The sequence below is a fragment of the Chinchilla lanigera genome, unplaced genomic scaffold (assembly GCF_000276665.1).
Source record: "Chinchilla lanigera isolate Chin_1 unplaced genomic scaffold, ChiLan1.0 scaffold00049, whole genome shotgun sequence".
In the NCBI taxonomy this organism is placed as follows: Eukaryota; Metazoa; Chordata; class Mammalia; order Rodentia; family Chinchillidae; genus Chinchilla; species Chinchilla lanigera.
The window spans coordinates 14867072-14888374 of record NW_004955450.1 but is presented as its reverse complement, the minus strand read 5'-3'; the positions used below and the strand labels follow the sequence as shown (position 1 = coordinate 14888374).

The 21303-nt window shown below is 43.2% G+C and overlaps 1 protein-coding gene across 1 annotated transcript in view; it reads left to right on the top strand.

Annotated features, from left to right (window-relative positions):
• Foxb1 (forkhead box B1) overlaps positions 1-20434 on the top strand; it is a 35050-nt gene extending 14616 nt beyond the window's left edge. Inside the window, exons 3-4 of the mRNA XM_005393895.1 lie at positions 19280-19544; positions 20220-20434. Of these exons, the coding sequence (XP_005393952.1) occupies positions 19280-19544; positions 20220-20434 (480 nt within the window). The remainder of the gene's footprint in view (positions 1-19279; positions 19545-20219) is intronic.
• Positions 20435-21303: the final 869 nt, after the last annotated feature.

Sequence of the window (21303 nt, the reverse complement as noted above, 5' to 3'; positions counted from 1 at the left end):
TGGTGATGGAGCCATAAATCTGGATAAAGTCCAAGAAGATATCTAGATTTTCTTCAAGTAAATGTGGGGGCTGTGATAACCCTCAATATGTCCTTGTATCTCTCTAGTTGTTCACAAGACCATCTAAAATATTTCTAAAAAGTCTAAATAGAATTTTGATCATCACTCAGCTCAGAGTATTTTTTTCTAGATTATCCTTCCCTACTCAAATTACTATAAGATATTTCCACACTGGAATTAAACGAATTTAGCAGTGCTCTCTTGACAGGGGTGTGAAATGTTCTATTTTAATTAACAGTTAAGATATGTAGCCTAGGCTGGCCTCAAACTCACAGCGCTCCTCCTGCCTCAGCCTCCTGAGTGCTGGAATTACAGCCGTGCCCCACCAAGCCTGGCTTCAGTTTCAGTTCCTTTTTTATTGTTATTGTTTTTTCTTTTTTGCTTTTCAGCTTTGGGGTAGAACCCAGGACCTTGCTCATGTAAAGCAAGTGCTCACCCCTGAGCTACACTCCCAGGCGTCTAGTTGACTTTATATGTTTAATTTCCCACAACTGAAAATTTCCTTTGTTATTTGTAACTGTCTTAGTTTTTTCATGCTGAGAGAAAATACTCAACACCCAAAGTTAAAGGAGGAAAGGTTTAGTTAGTTCACAGTTTTTAGAGGCTGGAGTCCGTAATCTTGGGCTCTAAGGCAGGGTGGCATGGCAGAGGAGAAACAGTTCATGGCAGGCAGAAGGCAGCAAAGCAGTGAAATAGCAAGCGGCAAGCAGGAAGCAACAAGCAGCAACAGCAGCAGCCCTCTTTCTGTCCCGCATATCCTATCCAGGCTCCCTACCATGCACACCCAGGGTGGGGCAGCCTTAATCCTAGCATTGAACCATGAATCAGTCCCAGCATCACACTCTCTAGTTGCAGCCTCCTCCCAAAAGCCCCACCTAAGACTGCATGAGGCTTTGGGGGACATCTAGATATAAGACATAACAGAACAGTTTAATTTGCACATTAGATAAAATAAAAAATATAAGCATGGGAAAGAATCATAGATAAAATATTTCATGTATCTTTTGTTCTTTTTCCTGCCTATAGGGAGGGACATAAGTGACCCACAAGGTCATAAACTTTTATCACTATTATGATTTTTAGTGGTATTTTTCATGCCTTGATTGCTTGGCACTTGTGCATGGCCTGTGTAGGCAACAAGTTCTCTGTGTGGGGAAGGGCCCCAAACAGCGCTGACTCCCTCCCTTCTACCTGCCTCATGCCCTTACGCTTGGAAACATGCGCTTGTGTGACTTGGTGAGCGAAACGCTGTGATTACCAGCGATAGTACTTCAACCCACCTACACGTGTTCATGCTGGAGAAAGCAGACATTCATTGTTAGGAAGCAGACATGGAAGTTTTCCTACTCAATTAGTAAACTTGTGCTTCTGTCATTTTGTAAAACAACTCAATAAGTTAAAATATAGAAAACAGAAGCAAAGCTTAGAAAATAATAGAAGTTTTGCTACTTATGTGCATTAACTATGTTATATGTTTTACATGGGGCCTAGGAGACTTCCTCTTCACCTAGTGTGGCCGAGGCAAGCCAAGAGGTTGGACGGCCTTGGTCAAAGCCAAAAGAGTACGAAGTGACAAAGGGTACGCGGCCCAGCAAAAGAAGCAGAGTCTTAGTCAGGTGCTAGTTCACTGCCTGACTCTGCCACCTTGGCCCAGCCACCAAGCGTTTTCAGTGTTTCCCCCTACGATGTGAAGCTTCCTCTTGCTGAGATGCACATAATGACTTAGCATCTGCATGGTGCTTGGTGTGTGGCTGGTGCTTGATAAAGGAATGCCATACTTAATTATGATAAACTCCACACTATTCTGTGCTTGGCACCGACAACTTCAAAGCCTGGTGACATGTTTAGCATCTAGGCTGTTTGAGTGCTAGGGTGGCGTGTGTCTGAGCGCCTACTATGTGAAGCGCGGCAGACCACATACATCGTGTCAGCATGGAGCCCCTAACCCGCAGGGGCTCACAGGTGGAGCTGTGGAAGGCTTAAGTGACAACAAAGAATGAGAAGGATCATGCTGCACTACAAAAGAAAAACTTCTCAAAAATATAAAACGCAGGATGAGTGACCAAATGTATTAAACCAAGTGTTACATAACCGAGAAGAAAGAGGAGCTGCAAGTCAAATCACTGCAGGCAAGTTGAGTTTTCATCCCACTTCGGAACTTGCAGAATTCTTCCTTTTTTTTCAAAGCTGGAAGAAGAGCTATTTGGATTTGCTGACACCGGGCTTCCTAATGATTGGTCTTTCTGATTCAAAAGTTCTATCAGTGCTCTGATGTGAAGTCCAAGGGATGTAAAATCAAGGGGAAAATGTTCCGCACAAAACAAACCTCAGACATCCTGGAACAACCTTTCTGTTCTGAGTTTGGTTCTTATTTTCAATTCCAAAAACAACACACAAGGCCTCAGAAGGTGCAAGCCACCTCATGTTTATGCATGTGGCCCTGGAGAAGCTCGGCATTCGGATGCTTTTGATTATGAATTGGCTGAAGAAAACACCGACCTGAAGTTACTGACTGAAGAACCGGCTCTCCCTGCCCCCACCTCACCTCAGACCTAAGGAAACCTCCGCCCTGCATCAATTTACAGTGGCGCACTTGACACGACTTTATTGGTATATCTTTCTTATGCATTTGACCAATCAAAATGATAATTTAGACAAACTGGGGATGGCAGAGAGCATTATCCAGCAATATCTCATTATTATGCAAAAAATCAGATATTCACAGCAACTGTCTCATCTATTTATTGTTTGGTTACTCATCTGGAAATTTTAATACTTTCTTCAGGGGCAGGGACTGGCAATAAAAAAATAGACCTATATATCAAACCTTTAACTTCCAGCCATCATTGTGTGCCATAATACAGATGGAGTGGCTATCAGCAAGCTTTACTGTGTTGGTTTATTTCCTTCACCAGAGGATGTGGATTTAAATGGGATAAAGCCACAAAGTCAACTTAAAGCTGGAGAGTTGCTCAGAACCTTCTGGCTCCTTTGCAAAGGAACAGTAACTGATTCTCATTGGCCTTCCCAGAGACTGGTGCCAAGATGGGGGGGTCTACAAGCTGGGACAAGTGGGCTGTGAGGAGACAGAATAGGATTCTTTAAGGCAATAGATGAGGCTTCTGCCGTCCCCAAAGGCTGTCTCGTCTCATCTGTCACTTGGCAGTGTTTCTGTGGGTCACTTTCTCTTTTGTAAGAACGCAGTGCTTGTTCGGTGCCAGGCATTGCTCTAATTACTTTATGATTACTTATTTCATCTTCAGCACAAAGCTCTGAGGTTGTGACTGGCATTATTCCACGTCATAAATGGGGAAATGTCGGCTCAGAGTGGATGCATAATTTGCCCTGTTAGCACATGATAAAAGCAGGGTTTAAATGCAGGCAAGGCTGTCTCCAGAATTTGTGCACATGACCACTTTACCCTGCATGCCAGGTATGTGGACTACAGCAGTTGTGTGTCTGCTTTCAGTAGTCTGTTCCAGAAGGGTAAACAGCTGGGAGAAAAACTGCAGGTCGTGATAAGAGAACCATCTGAAATGTTTGTTAAAGGTCAGACCCTTGGACCCCACTCAACTGATTTAGAAAGTGCCAGTGAAACTAGGGAATGTGCGTTTGTTACTAGATCCTTCAATGATTCATAATCACATCAAGGTTTGAAAGCCACCAGAAGAGAGTTTCTGATTTTCAAGTTAGAAGATCATCTGTACTTGGGTTTTTTTGTTGTTGTTGTTTTATTTGTTTTCTGGTACCGGGAATCGAACTCACAACCTTGCACTTGCCAGGCAGGCGCTGTGCCACTGAGCTAAATCCCCAGCCCCTGTACTTGGGTTTGTGTCAGTCAGCTCTCTGTTACTGTGACAAACTACCTAAGGAAATCAATTAAAAGGAGGAATGACTGGCATTGGCTCAAGATCTCAGAGGTGCAGTCCATGGTCACTGGGTTGGCACTGTTGCTCTGCACCTGTGGCAGTTCAGTACATCGTGGCATCAGGAGCACATGCAGAGAGGGAAGTCTCTATCAATGAGCTTTGTAATTTTAGTGAAGTCACCTAAGCTTTTGGGGTCACATGTAAAACAAACACAAAGCAGAGTTAGTGAGAACGAGATAAAAGAAAGCACATGAAAGAAACCAGCAAACGCAGAAGCACACCCAAATATGAGCTGTTAGTGTCTCTCTTATTTCCTGGTCACTTTCTTACTTTACAATCTCCTTGGGGAATAGACGTTGTAACTATACCTGTCTCTACTCCATTGTAAACTACACTAAACACATTGCAGCTATCCTATGAACACAGGGTTAGTTCAATACATTTTAAAAATATGTAAGCAGGTCTACAGAGGTGATGCCCTTAATTATTTGCAACTCGAGTGACTGGTGTTTGCATGCTGTAGTCCAGGGTTCATAGAATGTGCTTATCTTGTGGTGGACGGGGCAGTTAATGTGATAGTTCTGTTTAACTAAAATAGGTAAAATTTAGGTCAGGTGCTTTGCCCAAAGCCACATTGTTAATAATCAAAGGACAACTTCCACACTTTCCTGTGACAGTCATACAGTACATTCAAATGTCTTATGCTGGAACAAAGTCATCCCAAGAGGATGAGAGGGCCTGTGTTCTGCAAAAGGGAAGACAGGGAAGACCAGTGCTAAGAAGGAGCATTACCAGGAGGAAAGTATGTTGGTGGTAGGACCAAAACCTTTGTGTTTCAATTCTGGGGATTGAAACCGGGGCTTCTGCAATAAGCTACAACCCATCCCTTTAATTTTTTTGTTTTTTTAAATTTTGAGACAGGTTGTTGCCAAGTCAGTAAGTTGGCTAGACTGTCTCAGCCTCCCAGAGTCCTGGGATTACAGGTGTGTGCTGCCACTTCCAGTAAAAGGTGTTTTTGTTTTTGGTTCAAGATAAGTTCTCATTAAGTTTCCCAGGTGGGCCTTGAACTCACTATGTAGCCCAGGCTGGCCTTGAATTCATGGTGATCCTCCTGTTTCAGCCTCCTAAGTGCTGGGATCACAGACGTGTGCTACCATGCCCAGCTCAAAAGTTATTCTATTTGTATGTGAGACTGGCTATTGGGCAAAAATGCAACAAAAGGGCAGGGAGATGATTTGGGAAGCTACAAATTCTCCCTCTGCTGACTTAGGAGTTAGACTAGACTTAGATTCCTCCCACTGAAAGGTACCAGTGCAACCCTAGAAAGGCCCAGATTCTACAGAAGAGCAAGAGGAACCCAAACCAGCTGCTCTCAAAACTCTTACTTGTTTTGTGATCCTTTGCTGCCAGGAAAGAACAAGGGATATGGACCCTAGAAGGTTCTCAGTATCTCAGCTTTGGGAGGAATTCCTCGGGCTCAGCAATGGTCTCTTCAGCACCACATGGTTTGTCAAAGGCAGCCTGCGTTGATTCATCTACTGGGCCTGGTCCAAATATTTAACCTTCCGATAGTCTTAAACCTTCTAGTGATAAAGCCCCCCTAGGTGATGCAACACCTCGAGGCTTACTTGAGGACTGTTACTGATAAGGTGATGCTTGCCTATTTTCCTCCTACCTAACAGATTTGAGATACCGCTGTACAGTACGCACTTGCAGCTGGACCATCTAAGTACTTTGACATTGAGCAAATCTTAGCAATCAGTCATAAACATCACTTTGTTTTTTAACACAAAACTCTCTGGAGGATTTTGTTGGAATTGCAAGGCTGGTTATAAGATTTATATGAAAATGTAGATGACAGAGAAGACAAAATGAGGCTTGTCATGGTGGCATACAGCTATAATATCTCAGCACTGTGGGGGCTAAAGCAGGAAGATTACAAATTTGAGTCCAGTCTGGGCAAGGTATCAAGACCTTGTCTCAAAGTTTTAAAAATTTGGAGAAAGGAATATGACAGCATATCACAGTCTCTCTAGGACCTGAACTTACAGTACCTGGAAAGCAATTCAGCAAAAAGAAAAGGGGGAAAAGCTCTTGTAATTAAGAAAGAACCACGGAGGAAGCTAGAAATCACAGAGAACCTGGAGAATCTGAAGACAATATGGGGAAAAGAAGGAAGGAGGCTGGAATGCTAACCCCAGCTCCTGGGGGAGGAAGACCTGTCTCCACTAATGTAAGGAATGTGGAGAGGGTCAGCAGCCCCAGAGAGAAATAAAGGACCTGGCTGGCAGGGCTAGTTTCCCAAAGCCCACAGCTATTGTAAATTGCAAAAACAGCATGGGGTTTTACTCTGAAAGTGAGTGCTTCTCCATGACAGGCTAAAGTTAGAAAAGAAATTTATTAAGTGCCTGCCAGGTTCCAACCCAGGGCAGCATGGCAGAGGGCTGTGGCAGGGGAGAAACATGGTGGCAGGAGAGAGATCAGGGAGGAGGGGGAGATAGAGCCTTCGAGGTCCCACTCCTAGTGACTCCCCACTTCCAACTAGGCTCCAGCTCCCAACATCACACTTAGTATAAACTCATCAATGGAATAATCCACTGATGGTCCAAACACCTCCCCAAAGTCCCACCTATGAGCACATGAGGCTTTGGAGGACATCTAGATACAAACCATAAAAATAACAACATCCACTGTCACTAATCTTGTTCAATATAGTACTTGAAAAATTAGCCAGAGCAATCAGGCAAGAAAACTAAACAAAAGGTACATGTGTAGTGGAGGATGACATGATGGCTGCATTCTTTACAGAGAAGAGCCAAAATTTCCATCAAAAGACTCCTTCAGCAAGTACCTTAGTTACTTTTCTTGTTGCTGAGACAAAATACCCAGCACCCAAAGTTAAAGGGTGAAAAGTTTATTTGGCTTACAGTTCTTGGAGGTTCAGTCCATAGTTGACTGGTTTCAAGGCAGGGTGGCACATGGCAGAGGAGGAATAGTTCACTGTAGGCAGAGGACAGCAAAAGTAAGAAAGGGACAAGACAAGCCTGTTTCTGTCCCTTATACTGTATCCAGGTTACTAGGATTAGGGCAGTGCCAAACAAATCAGTGGACTGATTTAGTAATCACCCACAGTTAACGCTAGCATTGCACCATGAATGAATCACACACTGTAGATTCAGCCACCTCTTAAAAAGCCCTACCAATAACTACATGAGACTTTGGAAGGAAACCTAGATACAAGCCATAACATTCTACCCCTGGCACTCCTGAAGACTCTTGCACATTCCTTTATACAAAAGGCATTTAGTCCATTGCCAAGAATTGCCAAAGTTCTAACAATTTCAGCATTGCTGAACAGTCCAAGTCCCAAGTCTCCTCTGATTTAAGGCAAACTTAGCTGCAAGCCCCTACACAAATGGAAAGGTAGTTAAATACTTGCAACATTCAATGGTGCAAGATAGATATTACCATTCCAAAAGGTACAAATAGGGGGATACAAAGGGATGCAACCAAAGCAAGTCCAAAATTCAGCAGGGTAAGCATTAAGTTCTGTAGCTCCATCTGAGGCAATCTGTGGCAAGATGGGAACTCCAAAGGGCTTGGGTGGCCCCGCCTTTATGGCATTTCTGTTGGTTGTAGCTCCCGTGGCTTCTCTCTTGGGCTGATTCTGCTCCGTTCTTACAGTTTTCCTCAGATGATCCACATTCTTGTCTTCTCCAGATTTCTGGGATCTCCACTCCACTGTCAGCTTCACACTCACTTTTATACACTGCCCTCTCAGGGGCACACTGCCTGGTCTCCCAGGACTTCTTCTAAAATTGGGTGGAAGCCTTCCTGACCCCACAACTCTTGCATTCACCATGCACCTAAACCAGGACTACATGGATGGCATCAGGGCCATCCATCACATGGATGGCTTCTAGCTGGAGCAGTAGCTAGACTTCTTTCTTGTTGTAGGGTCAAGTAAGCACTCTGCACCCACTCCTGAGGGACAAATTCTTTAGGTTGCTGCCATTCTGAAACAAGGTGTTCTGGGGCTGTCCTCTCAAAGCAGTCTTTCACCTTTGCAATTCCTAGTTTGCAAAGGCTGGAGTCCTGCTGGTTCTTGTGATGTTCTCAGTTCACCTTTTCTGTTGTTTGCTTCTGAAATACTTGGCTTTTTCTTGCTAGTCTTTTCAGTGACCAATTTCTCCTCTCTTCCATCTTTGCAGGCCACAACTTTACTGGAGTTTCCTTTCTGGCCAAACTTACAATGTTTTAAACCATTTGGCAGGACTCTGGCTCTTTATTTTTTAGGACTCTGCTCTTGATTCTCAATAAAAATCTGGCTAAAAGCCCTCAGCAGTAGCCATGCCACCACCTTAACATTAGACTGCCTTGAAATTTCTTTTGCAAGATTAGCTGGTCTGCCACCCATAATCTCAGTCTCAGGGCAAGTCTCTGGACATGAGCAAAATGCAGACAACTTTCTGTCAAGCCAAAGCATATGTCATCTAAGTCCAATAGCTAATGTAGTCCTTTCCAGCAGAAACCCCTCTTTTTTTTTTTTTTTTTTTTTTTTTTTTTTTTTTTTTTTTTCTGGTACCAGGAATCAAACTCAAGACCTCGTGCTTGCCAGGCATGCGCTGTGCAGCTGAACTAAATCCCCAGCCCCCCAAGCCTGGTCTTTATTGGTAAGTTTTCTGCCAAAATTCTAGTCTTCTGACTCTGACCAGAATGTCCCATCACATACAGAATCAGGTGTTCCAGCTCTACTTTTTCAGCCTGCATCTATGAATCTTTCCAAACTCTTCCCACAAGCCAATCTCAAAGTCTCCTAAACCACATGATTAGGTATAGTAACAGCAATGATGCCATTTCTCTGGTGCCAAATTCTGTCTTAGTTACTTTTCTCTCACTGCTGAGACAAAATACTTGACATGCAAAGTTAAAGGAGGAAAGGATAATTTAGCTCACAGTCTGTAGAGGTTTCAGTCCATAATTGATTGTCTCCAAGGCAGGGTGGCACGGCAGACAGGCATTGTGGTGGAGAAACAGTTTGTGGTGGGCAGAGGCAAGAGACAAGTAAGCCTCTTTCTGTCCCTTATATTGTATCCAGGCTTCTGGGATTAGGGCAGTACCAAGCCAGTCAGGGAACTGATGTAGTAATCACTCAATGTTAATCCTAGCATTGCACCATGAATCAATCACACACTCTGGATTCAATCATCTCTGAGAAACCCCCACCTATGACTGCATGAGGCTTTGGAGGGGACATCTGGACCCAAGTCATAACAGCAAGATGGCAGGATATAAAATCAACACACAAAATCAATTTTGTTCCTGTATACCAATAATGAACTCACCCAGAAGGAAATTAGGAAAACAATACCATTCACAATTGCTTAATTGTATACTTAGGAATTAATCTAACTGAGGAAGGGAAAAACCTCTATAACAAAAATTAGTACACTGGAAAATGAGATCAGGGAAAACATCACAAAATGGAAAGGCATCCCTCTGTTCCTGGATAGGGAGAAACAATATTGTCAAAGTGGCCATGCTTCTAAAACTGATCTATAAATTTAAAGCAATCTCAATTAAAATACCAACAGCATTCCTCACAGAACTAGAAAAAAAGTCCAAAAATTCATATGGAACCAGAAAAAAAAAAAAAAAAAATTAGAAAAAGCTATCTTGGGAAACAAGACCAAAACAGGAGACATCACAACCCCAGATTTCAAGTGTATTACAAAGTCACAGTGATAAAAACAGCATGGTACTGGCACAAAAACAGACTTGTGGATCAATGGAACAGATTAGAGAGGGCAAAAACAACCCCAGACACATTCAGCCATCTGAGGGACCAAAAATATACACTGGAGGAGAGATGGCCACTTTAACAAATGGTGCTGGGAAAACTGGCTACCCCCATGCAGAAAATTGTGTTTATACCCATATATCTCACCAAGCATCAAAAATAGAATAAAATAAAATAGTGTTCAAAGATCTAAATATTACAACAGAAGCAATCTCCTGGAAGATAAAATTGGTAAAACCCTTGATGATATAGGCATAGAGACTTTCTAAATAGGATCTCAATTGCAGAAGAAATAATGCCAAGAATCACCAAACAAGATTATATCAAATTAAAAGGCTTCTGCATAGCAAAGGAAAAACCAACAGAGTGAAGATACAACCTACAGAATGGGGGAAAATTTTGCTATCTAGTCCTCTGATGGAGGACTAATATCTAGAATATATAAATAACTCAAAAAAATTAGATCTCCCCAAATAAAAAATCCAATAAAAAATGAGCAACAGAATGAATCAATGCTTTTCAGGAAAAAGTACAAATTCCTTTTTTTTTTTTTTTTTTTTTTCCAGAAAAAGAAGTATGAATGACCAGCAAATACATAAACAAATGTTCAACATCTCTGGCCATCAGAGAAGTGCAAATTGAAATAACTCTAAGATTCTGTCTTATTTCAGAAAGAATGGCCACCATCAAGAAGTCAAATAATAATAAGTGCTAGCAAGGCTGCAGAGACAAAGGCACCCTTCTGCTGTTGGTGGGAGTGAAAACTTGTACAACCACTCTGGAAATCAGTATGGAGATTCCTCACAAAACTGAAACTAGAAATTCCATTTGACTCTGCTCTTTCCCTTCTATGTAACTTCTCAAAAGAGTTAAATATACAGTATAATTTTACAGCGATTCATGCATATCCATGTTCCTAGCAGCTAAACTTTTAGGAAGAAACAATATTGGGAATAGGGAAACCATATCTTCCTAAAATTTTAGGGAGAAACAATAATAAACTTTTAGCTGCTATGAACATGGACATGCATGAAGCAGCCTGTATGTTCATCAAAAGATGAATGGATAAAGAAAATGTATTTATACAAAATGGAGTACTACTTTTCCATAAAGAAGGATAAATTTGAGTCCTTTGTTGGAAAGTTGATACATCTTGAGACCATCGTGTTAAGTGAGATGAATAAGTTTGAATAGTTCATGGCTTCTTTTATATGAGAACCTCAAAGTATCAGTAATTTAAAGAGCAAAATAAAAAATGGATAGTAGGAAATAGGGAGAGAGATCTTTTGCAAATGGGAATGGAAGTAAGAGATGGAAGAGGGGAAGAAGTAAAAGTAAGTAATATGTGTTGTATACATGTACCAACTCCTCCTGGCAAATACAATTGTTACATATTGGAGACATGTACTATTAAATAATTAAAAACTTAAAAGAAAATTTAAATGGGCTGGGGTGTAGTTCAGTAGTAGAATGACCTGGATTTGATCCCTAGTATTTAAAAAAGAAAAGAAAAATATATAAGAACATGCACCAGTAAAAATGCTGGCCATTAGAATTAAGAAAAATGAAATGAAAACACAAGAAATATATCTGATAGAACTTATATCCAATATACATAAAGAACTTCTACAACAATCATAAGAAGACTAAAACTAATGGGCAAAATATTTGAATAAACACTTCAAGGAAAGAATATGGAAGGCAAATAAGTACTTAAAAGCTGCACCCTTAAAAACACTATTGGCTAGGGAAAGACAAATTAAAATTGCCCTATTTCAAGACATAATTAAGACACATTAATGAGCCATGCTAAAACTTAAAACCTGACAATACTGAGTGTTTGTGAGGGTACAAGACTGTATATTGTCGGTGGCAATACAAATGGGAAACCCTTTCATAAAGGAATTGAGTAGTTTCTCAGAAAGTTAAATGTACAATTACCATAAGACCTCAAACTGCCACCCCTAGGGATTTATCCAGGACAAATAAAAGCTCTGCATAAAGTCCTACACATAAGTGTTCATAGCGGTTTTATTTATAATGGCTGCAAACTGGAACCAACTCAACTGGCACAGTGAACGGCTAAGGCATGGCACAGTCATGCAATGCAATACTCCTCAACAAGAAAGAGAGTGACCTTCTGATACACGCAACACCTCACTGACCCTCAAAGGCACTGCTGTAAGTGAAAGAAGTCAGAAGCCAAGGGTTACATGAACAATGACTCTATTTATATAACATTCTGGAAAAGGCAAACATGGAATCCAATCAGATCAGTGGTTGCCAGGAGCTGAGAGTGGGGACAGAGGTTGATGCCATGAGGGGTGAGGGAACTCGCGGAGGTTCTCTATACCTTGATTGTGGTGGCACTGGAAACTAAATGCATGTTAACACTTAACCGAATTGTGCACTTAAAATTGGTGAATTTTGCTCTGTGTAAATAGTACTTCACTAAAGCTAATTTTCTAAAACTAAAATCCTTTCAGTGGTTCCAATTTCCCTTCCAAAGAATGACTCTGTAAGCCAAGAATCCCTGCAGGCTCAGACCTACCTCCTCTGTGACCTCATCCTTGGGATCCTCCCTCCTGCTCTCCAGCCTGCAAAGGTCTCCATGTGGGTGGGCAACCCTTCTGGGTGTTTTACCAAGCCCTTCTGCCTTCTTTAAGTCATCAGAGGCCTAATCTCTCAACAGGAATCCTTACCTGGGCCTCAGTCTCCCCACCTATAAATGGAGGAAGGGGAATCAAGGGATCTCTTGGAGAGTTTCCTAGTCTCACAACCTACGGCTCTGATATTTGGCTTTTAGAATGCCTTCCTGCCCTAGGTGATAAAGGAGTTGCAGGAGGCAGCATTTCGGGTGGAACTGCAGCTTCCTGGGGCAGAGTTCTGCAGTGTTCTGAGGGCAAGTGGCCCTTTCCATCCATCAGAATTGGAAGAAGTTTTGTGGTAGAGTTGGCTCTTAAAAAGTGGGTAGGAGTTTTTCTTTTTATGAGAAAACGATTAACTGGACAATTGGCAGTTTGCCTTAAATTTTCTTTGAGTAAACTTCTGACTTCTTAGTTTGTACAGTTGGAACATTTTCTCTCATTTGAAGACATCCTAAAAAACTGTCATCGCACCAATGGTCCAGAATTTCTTCTGGATGTATATGGTGCTGTTTTCTTCCATAATGGTGAAGACTTCGATGAAGTGTAGCTTGTAAGTGCTGTGTCAGACATCAGAAAAACTAAGGACATTTCTCCCTTGCTGCGCTTGGTCTGTTCATAGAGCTCTTCAGACTCAATTCTGTCTCCTGGAGAGCAGAGATCATGTCTTCCTCAGCTTTGGAGGCATGAGGATGGGGAACAGTCAACCCAAAGAATGAGTTCCTGGGGATTGTGAGCATTCTGCCTGGATTGATATGCACACTGAGGAAGAACTCTGAGCAAGGTCATTAATCATGGCTCTATTTAATTGTAAAAGCTAATTGCCTGTTAAGGTAAGGCAAGCCTTATTTCCTCCATCAGAGGGGTCACAACCTGAACATGTTGGTGAGGTCTGAGATGCTGATGTGAAAGGCGAAATGGATGAAGCTGCAGCACAAAGCTGAAACCCCAAGGTCTCCTCATTTATTCTTGTTTCCTGGTGGTCTTTAACCAGGGTAGAATCCTTACCTCGACAAGCTTTGCACAGGAGATAGGGACAGAGTGTCAGGCTGTGATTTAGAGCATTCTTTCTTTGACACTGACTCTTGTTATAGACCAGCGTTTATGTCCCACAATGGTTCATATGTGGAAGCCCTAATCCACAAGGTGGCTGGATTTGGTGGTGAGGCTTTTGGAATTACTTAAGGTTAACTGAGGTCCAAAAGGTGGGCCCTGGTCAGGTAGGACTAATGTGTTTATAACAAGAGACACTTCCTAGAGGTGCATCTCTCAGTGGTAAAGCATGTGCCTAGCATGTGTGAGGTCCTGGGTTCAGTCTCCAGCATCAGAAAAATAAAATAAAATAAAACAAGAACAGACAGCAGAGCTTGTTCATTCTTACTACACACACACACACACACACACACATACACACACACACACACTCCAGAGAAAAGCCATATGAGGACACACAAAGGAGGCAAAAGCCTGCTCTAAAACTGGAATAGATTGGCACCTTAATCATAGACTTCGGGCCTCAAGTAATGTAAGTAAATTCTGTTTCTTAATCCACCCTGCCAGTGGTATTTTGTTAAGACAACAATGGCACACTTGATTACGAAAAAGGCCTACTCTCCAATTCTCTGTTATATTAATTCAGAACCTCCTCTGTCCCAAGACACAAATTAGCTCAGGGCTTTCCAGAAATCTCTCACTCCCAAACTGACCTGCTCGTCCTTAACATTGTTGCTATATTTCAGTTGGTACATAAAGTGAAAATTTCTTTATTTGCTATTTTCTAGTATACAGCCACTTTCATTTTTCATTAGCCAACATTAATTTAAATTTGAAAATAACATTTGTCTAGCAATTTGGGATGGAAATTTTTAGATTAACACAGTGAGAGGTGTAGGTGTTACTTTACACATGTGCGTCCAAGGAGAGCTGGAGTCAGCAGAAGGCCTAGAAACATCTCCATTTCTGGCTGGGGATGTAGCTTGGTGGTAGAGTACTTAGCTAGAATGCATGAGTTTCAACTGCCAGTGCTGTAAAGAAGGTCAACAACAGCGCCATCAACAAAACTGTATTTCCTAACATGTAACACTGGCTGTATTAATTGGAGCAGTCATGATTCTCCAGAGAACAGAATCAGTAGGAGATTTCTGCTCTTTCTGTCTCTCCCAGGTGGAGAAGTCCTCTGACATCCTGAATGCTGTTTGCAACCTGGATCCCCAGGATGGTTAGCAATACAATTTTGGTTTGATTCTGAAGTCTGGGGAACCAGTAGACCCAATGGTATAAATCTCTAGTTATTAACACATAACCACATTTAATCTCAGATTTTGTTAATTAATATGGCATATTTATTTTGGTTTTTTTCCTTGAGATAAAAATGTTCAGTATAAAATATGCAATGCATAAGTTACTACATCATATGATAATCACTTATGGGAGATAACATTGAAAATCAAATAGCCTTATTTATGTGGAAAGATGGATGTAGAAACAAGCTAATAAAAATGTATTTATAAATCTACTAGTGTACAGTCTCTAATGGCCTGTCGATATTGCATAATATCACTTTCAAAAATTTTAAACACATTTAAATTTGTTTAACTTTTTTGGAGGAATAGTACATTTAAAAATGAAGTTAAAGTATACAGTAAAAATTTCCACTCAATCCCCGTCTATTCAGAATCTTTTTGCCTCCCTCAAACAGAGAACCATAGTTATTAATTGGATTTTTTTGGGGGGAGGGGTAGTCCTGGGGATACCTAGCCCTTTTAAAATTTAAAAAAAAAATACAAGGTCTCATTTGCCCCTGGCTGAGCTTGAACTGGAAATCCTCCTGCCTCAGCCCTCTAGAGTCCTGGGATTACAGGTATGCACCACCATGCCAATTTGAACACAACCACCTCCCCTCCAACCTTTTTACATAAACTGTACAGAGCTCTTCCTGTGTCCCCACCCCTTCCTTTAGCGGTCTAGCAGTCCACTGTAAATACATAGTAATTTATTCTTTCAAATTTTATTTCCTAATTTTAACTCTCTGGAACTTGATTTTGGCCCTTGCTCCACAACTCTGGAAATAAGGCACATAAGGTTCCTGGTCATTCTTTGTCTGTTCAAAGAGAAGAGACACAAACATTGGTGGCCCTGGGTCGGGGCTGTCCTGGTACTTCTTTCCTTCCCATGGGCCGATAGATATGTTCCCTGTCTTCTGCAAACCGCCTTTGGTGCCCTCGGCTGGGCTCCGAGTGACAGGGAACATGGCTGCCATTGGGCTCCACTCACAGCGACGCCATGACAATTGCAGGCTATGGTGCCAGCCCTGCTGCTCATGCAGTCCTGTTCCCCAGACCCTGAGACTGGGCCTGTTCCCCCTCCCGGGTCATGATGTGGTCCTGAAGCCACACACTTGTCCTGGTTCCTAATTACATCCCCTGATGATGGGAAAGCCCAAGAAAGAGATGCAAGGGACAACAAGAACTTGATACTGGCAGACAGGCAGGCCTGAGAGTCCCTTGGGGACAAAGCCCCTGCCCCAGCTGGGCTCTGGCTCTGTGGAGCAGCCCTGTCGTCATGGGCACACCCAAGCAAAGGCCCACACTTGTACCCTGGGGGGAGGGGTGGCCAGTCATTTTGGAGAAGCCAACAGGGCCAGAAGGGTCCAACTCTCCCTTTCAGCTGTTGAAAGCAGCAAAGCGGCATCTGGGTGCTTCAAAATTCCTGGGTCTTTCCTTCACAGGGAGATGGTGCTCAGTGTCATTTGGTAGATGCCAAGTGACTGAAATGAATTGTGTGTGTGTGTGTGTGTGTGTGTGTGTGTGTGTGTGTGTTCACATGCCCTTGTGAATGTAGTATGATAATAACTAACATTCCTACATTCGAGCACCTTTGGAAACTGTTTTTTGATAATTCAGCAAGAAAATCCCCTTGCTTAGAAGGCTCGGATACATTTGCCTTACACTAAATATCATAGCTAACCCTGATGACCTGCTAGATGCCCATCACTTTGCTAAGCCCTTGCCATCTGGTATCTCATGTACCAACCATCAGTAACTCTGTGATGGAGGTCCTCTTACTACCCAAGTCCCACAGGAAGCTGAGAGGGTCAGGAAGGCTCAGTGACCCGGCCAGTGTCCCACTGCACAGGCAGAAGGACTTGGGCTGACTGTCTCCAGAGCCACTGCTCTCACAGTGAAAATTTACTCTGGAGCTGAGGATTGGTCATAGATTGTTGAACGAGCAGTGAGATTCCCCACATTTGAAGAGAGTGTTGGGGGAGAGAAAAATCTGTTGGATTTACCCACTTCCAAAATATACAACTGTCTACCTTTAAATTAGGTCCCATACAACACACAGCAGCCTTCCTTCTGCTTTAGACTAAAATGGGAAGCATCCATTCAGCAGTTAGGAATATGTCCATGTCAAAGGCATGTGTGTGCCATACTGGTTTTTTTTGTTTTCTGATTGTTTGATAGTTGGTACTGGGGGTTGAGCCCAGGGCCTTCACACTAAGCTACATCATCAGCCCTCCTCATTTAAATTTTGAGACAGGGTCTCACTTGATCGCTAAGATACCCAGGCTGGACTTGAACTTGTGATGCTCCTGTCTCAGCTTCCCAGAGTGCTGGGATTATACGTGTATGCCACGGTGCTGGGCCATGCTCTGGGGCTTAAGGCTCTCTATGCAGCCTTCTCAGCTTCCTGGGGAAGAGTCTTAGTTCCTGGCCTGTGATTAGCTCTGCCTGAAGGACACAGTTTCACCTATTCCTGTGTTCTTTTGTTTTGTTTTGGTTTTGCCACCCGCTCTTTTCCTGTGAGCTCCTGGCGAGCAGGAACCATGTGACATCCAGCATCTGGCCAGAGCTGTGGCTCAGTAAATAACTGAAAGGTGCTGGGGTGGGGAGAGATAAATCAGCTTGCCTCTTTCCCTTCTCATTGCTTTATGCAAATGGAATTTCTTTTTTTTTTTTTTTTTTTTGGTGCATGGAATCAAACTCAGGACCTTGTGCTTGCCAGGAAGGCACTGTGCCACTGAGCTATATTGCCAGCCTTGCCAGTGAAATTTCTAAGAGGCATGGGGAGTACTACAAACTTCTACCAAGTCCCTCTTTCCAGGATTTGTTGCCCTGTGACGGGAAGCAGGATTCTTTTGCCTGGTTTGAACTACCCCGTTCATAGAAGGGCTCTTCAAGTCCTCAGAGTGAGGGACTTCAGGGTACTCCATCAGTGGGCACGTATGGCATCTGAGACCATCTTGGTCCTCATGTTCCCTATCCTTCTTCTATGACGGCTACAAGGGGGAGATCAGGAAAAGGAGAGGGATGCTGTCCTAGGTATAATGATACAGAATTAAGAGTGAGGTTTTGCCAATGAAAATACCCTCTATTCTTTCTCTTCCTCATCAAAGCGGAGATCGGTTGTTTTCAGTCATATCCTACAGGTCAGTGGCTTTTGAAAAACTTCAGGTTAAAGGAGGGCTCGGTGAAAATTTTTTTAGACATGTCCAGCTGTTTTCCAGAGTGAACAATTTTTCTGAGGCCGTTTACAAAGCATTGCTCTTAATCACCTTGCTATCAGAGATCAGAGTGATTTAAACACTATTTCCCTATGTCATCAGGAAAGCACGGCATATCTTTTAACGGCTTCTCTTTAGAGAGGACAGTTGTAGAGGGATGGAGTCACCTCATGCTGTCACCTTCTCCCCTTCTTCAATGGCTGATGCTTAACCTGACACACTCTCACATTCATGCCTCGAGATGTCACTTAATGCCGCCCTTCCAGGGAGCCCTCCCTGAGCCCCCCCAACACTGTTGGATTATTCTTCCCCTGTGTTTGTAAGTTAGTTCACATATCCCAGCACTTGCCATGCTACATTCTGATTTGTGTGTCTCTTCCTAGCTGGTTTCACTGTTTTGATCTTCTGAATGAAAAACGGTGATGCGCCATAGTAGAAAAAACAGGAGGAGGAGGAAAAGGAGCAGGAGGAGGAAAAGGATGAAGAGAAGGAGGAGTATACAGTATCAGTGCGGTAAAACATAAAGCGCTGAACTTTACTGCCCAGAAGCAAGGGCTCAGTAAAAAAGACAAGACAGATACTCATCATTAAAATCCTTGTTTCCGGTCTCTCTCACTACCGCCCCTAATGGTGCCAGATAATAGAGGACTAATTGTATTTTTGAAAACTGGGCTCACAGTAAGGATTATTTACTGTACACTCAGGGATACAAGGATCCCCAAGTGCAGGATGCTTCTTGCTTAGGATTACAGACATTGTTCCTATGACTTCTGTTATTTATACGCTGGAGATGGCAGGACTATGCCAGTCAGTGTCATTCTTTCAGTTTTGCTGTTTTGCTTTTGTTCCCCCCATGTCAGTATCCCCAGCAGAATCATAACTTTTCACAGAGGCATCTAATTTCTTAACCTCCAAGCAGAAGAGAAGCATTTTTCAAATTTTCCTGTGATAGTGAAGGGGGACTGCTGAATACTTAGAGGAATTAAATTTAGACCTTCTCCAGTTGGATGTGGTGAGTTGCCCAGACAGAGATGAAGGTTAACATAGTTTAAGGATGAAATATAGACCATCCTGTGCAAAACCACTGTGTTGCAGTTTAATTAAAAGAATTCATTAAAGTGGTGCCCCATCCAGGGTAATTAGTATGTGTAATTTATGCACTGCCTAATACACAAGGGCAGTAGCCTGAATAATAAACTCAAGTTAACCTTAAGTGGAAGAGATTGAATGGTCAGATGTTTATTTAGCTCAGGTTTGCTCGAGAGTTAAGGTTAAAGAGGTGAAACTCAGTTACAGTTAATTAATTAATTTCTCAGGTTTTTCTTCATGGAAATCCTCTCTGCTGAATTGGATAAAAATTTTGTCAAAGGCAGATGGCTCTCATTTTTGACATGTCCTCTAGCAAGTTGGTAACTATCTGAAAGAACAAATTGAAGGGAACTGCAGAGAAAAAGAAAATAAGACCCAAACCCAAACCAAACCCAAGACACGAGCAGATTTAGAGTTTGTGCCTAGAAGAAGAAAAAAGTCTGCAGCAGGCTGCAGGTGGACGTCGCAGACGAGATCGAGATGTGTGGTCAATGGCCGGCTGCAGGTGGACGTCGCAGACGAGATCGAGATGTGTGCTCAATGGCCGGCCCCTGTTCAGGAATTTGTGTTTGACCTATGTGAGTTTCTGTTGATGGCTAGAGGGCATGCAGGTCACAAACACAAACTAGTGCTTATGCAAGTTCTCTGCATTCCTTTTGTTAGAAAGACTTCATCATACCCTGATGCTGTGATGTAGTTTTTGTAGAATAAACCTGAAGAGTTCAAAGTTACACAATTAATTGTATTCAGCTTTGATTATAACCACTTATTGAGTTGCTCAGCCAGGCCTTGTCACCTCCTACAGAGGCTGGGAGGGGAAGTGGTTAGGCCCAGCGAACTTATGAGCTCCTAACAGCAAGCAAATGAGGTGAATTGCTGCTGCCTGGTTTGTGTTTTGGCGGCTACATGGAGGTGGGAGTGCTGAGGGTTAGTTGTTGGGAGAAGTCAGGAAATACCTCAGTGGATTTGATGTTTTGGACTGCAAAGACAGAAGACTGTAATGAAATCAGTGACAAAATCCCTGCTATTTACTTGGCATCACGTCTGTGTGAGGCCCTGGGCCAGTCCGTGGGTTTCCAAATGGAATGTGAGCATAAGACCAGGACACCCTCTTGGCCTCACCCCACCTGCCCTCTCCCAGGAACTGTAGCCTAGCAGAGGTAAGGACAGAAGACTTCCACACGCAACAGCTGAATTTAGAGGTCTACAAGAAGGTGCCCATCTTCATGGAACTCGTCTCTTCCATTCCACAGTGACCCAGCGGGCTGCCACCCGCCCTGTCCACCTGCCTGGAGAGTGTATGAGGTCCTGGCTAGGACCACCAGATCTGCTCTTCTGTGGGCTAGGAGTGGGGAGGGAGATACACAGAGAGATGTACAATGAGGAGGAACGGCAGATGTCACAGAGTCACCCAATAATGGCTACCCAGGGCCTGCTGAGGTTCCTAGCTGGCCCGGTCCCTTCCTAGAAAGTGATTTTTCAGCTCTTGCATTTTGTGATCTTTACAGTGTGTTGGCAAAATCCTATCTGCTCTTTGTCAGCTACAGTTAGCTTCTGAGATATGCAATCGAAGCCTCCCAATAAAGGTGATGAATGGTCCTGCCATTCAAGGTGGAAGAGCATCTGTCTGGCTGGAGGGTGGGTAGGGTGGAGGTGATGCGGTGCACTGGATCCTTGCACACCCTGCTCACTACTGCACCCACAGCACACACAACCTTACAGGACACTCAACAAATGTCATTTTGCAGCTGGGGAAACTGAGCTCAGGAAAGCTCTGTAATACCAGAGGCCACGATATTGGCAAAGTGAGACTGGAACCTGGGACTTCCGGACCTCAGAACCTCTGAGACTCCGGAGTGTGGCCTTGGGAAAATCACTAAGCTTCTCTGACTTGAGGTTCTTTAGTGATAAGATCTGGGTGACGACATCGGCTGCTGTGAGATAAAGGCAAGAAGGTCTGAGAAGCTCTTTGAAGCCGGTCAGGGCCCCCACCTCCCCAAACGCATGCAAAGGCGTCTTAGGTGCAGTTCCAGCTGGGACGGGCTAGGTTTCCAGAGGTGAGAAGCACGAGGCGGTCCAGGGTATGAACAGAGTTATGGGATACAGTCCCAGGAGAGGCTGAGGCCAGAGTTCTTGGTACTGGAGAGTGAGATTTGAAAGGGACGGTGTGAGGACTGACAAGAGGAAGTGCTGCTTTGCAGACAGTGAAGGAACCGTCCTGAGGTCGGAGCATTTGCACACACAATCTGATCAGATCTGCACCGCAGCTCTAGGAGGCCTGTGTCATCCCCGTTTCCCAGCGGAGATTCTGAAGCTCAGCAGAGTTACGAAGCCATC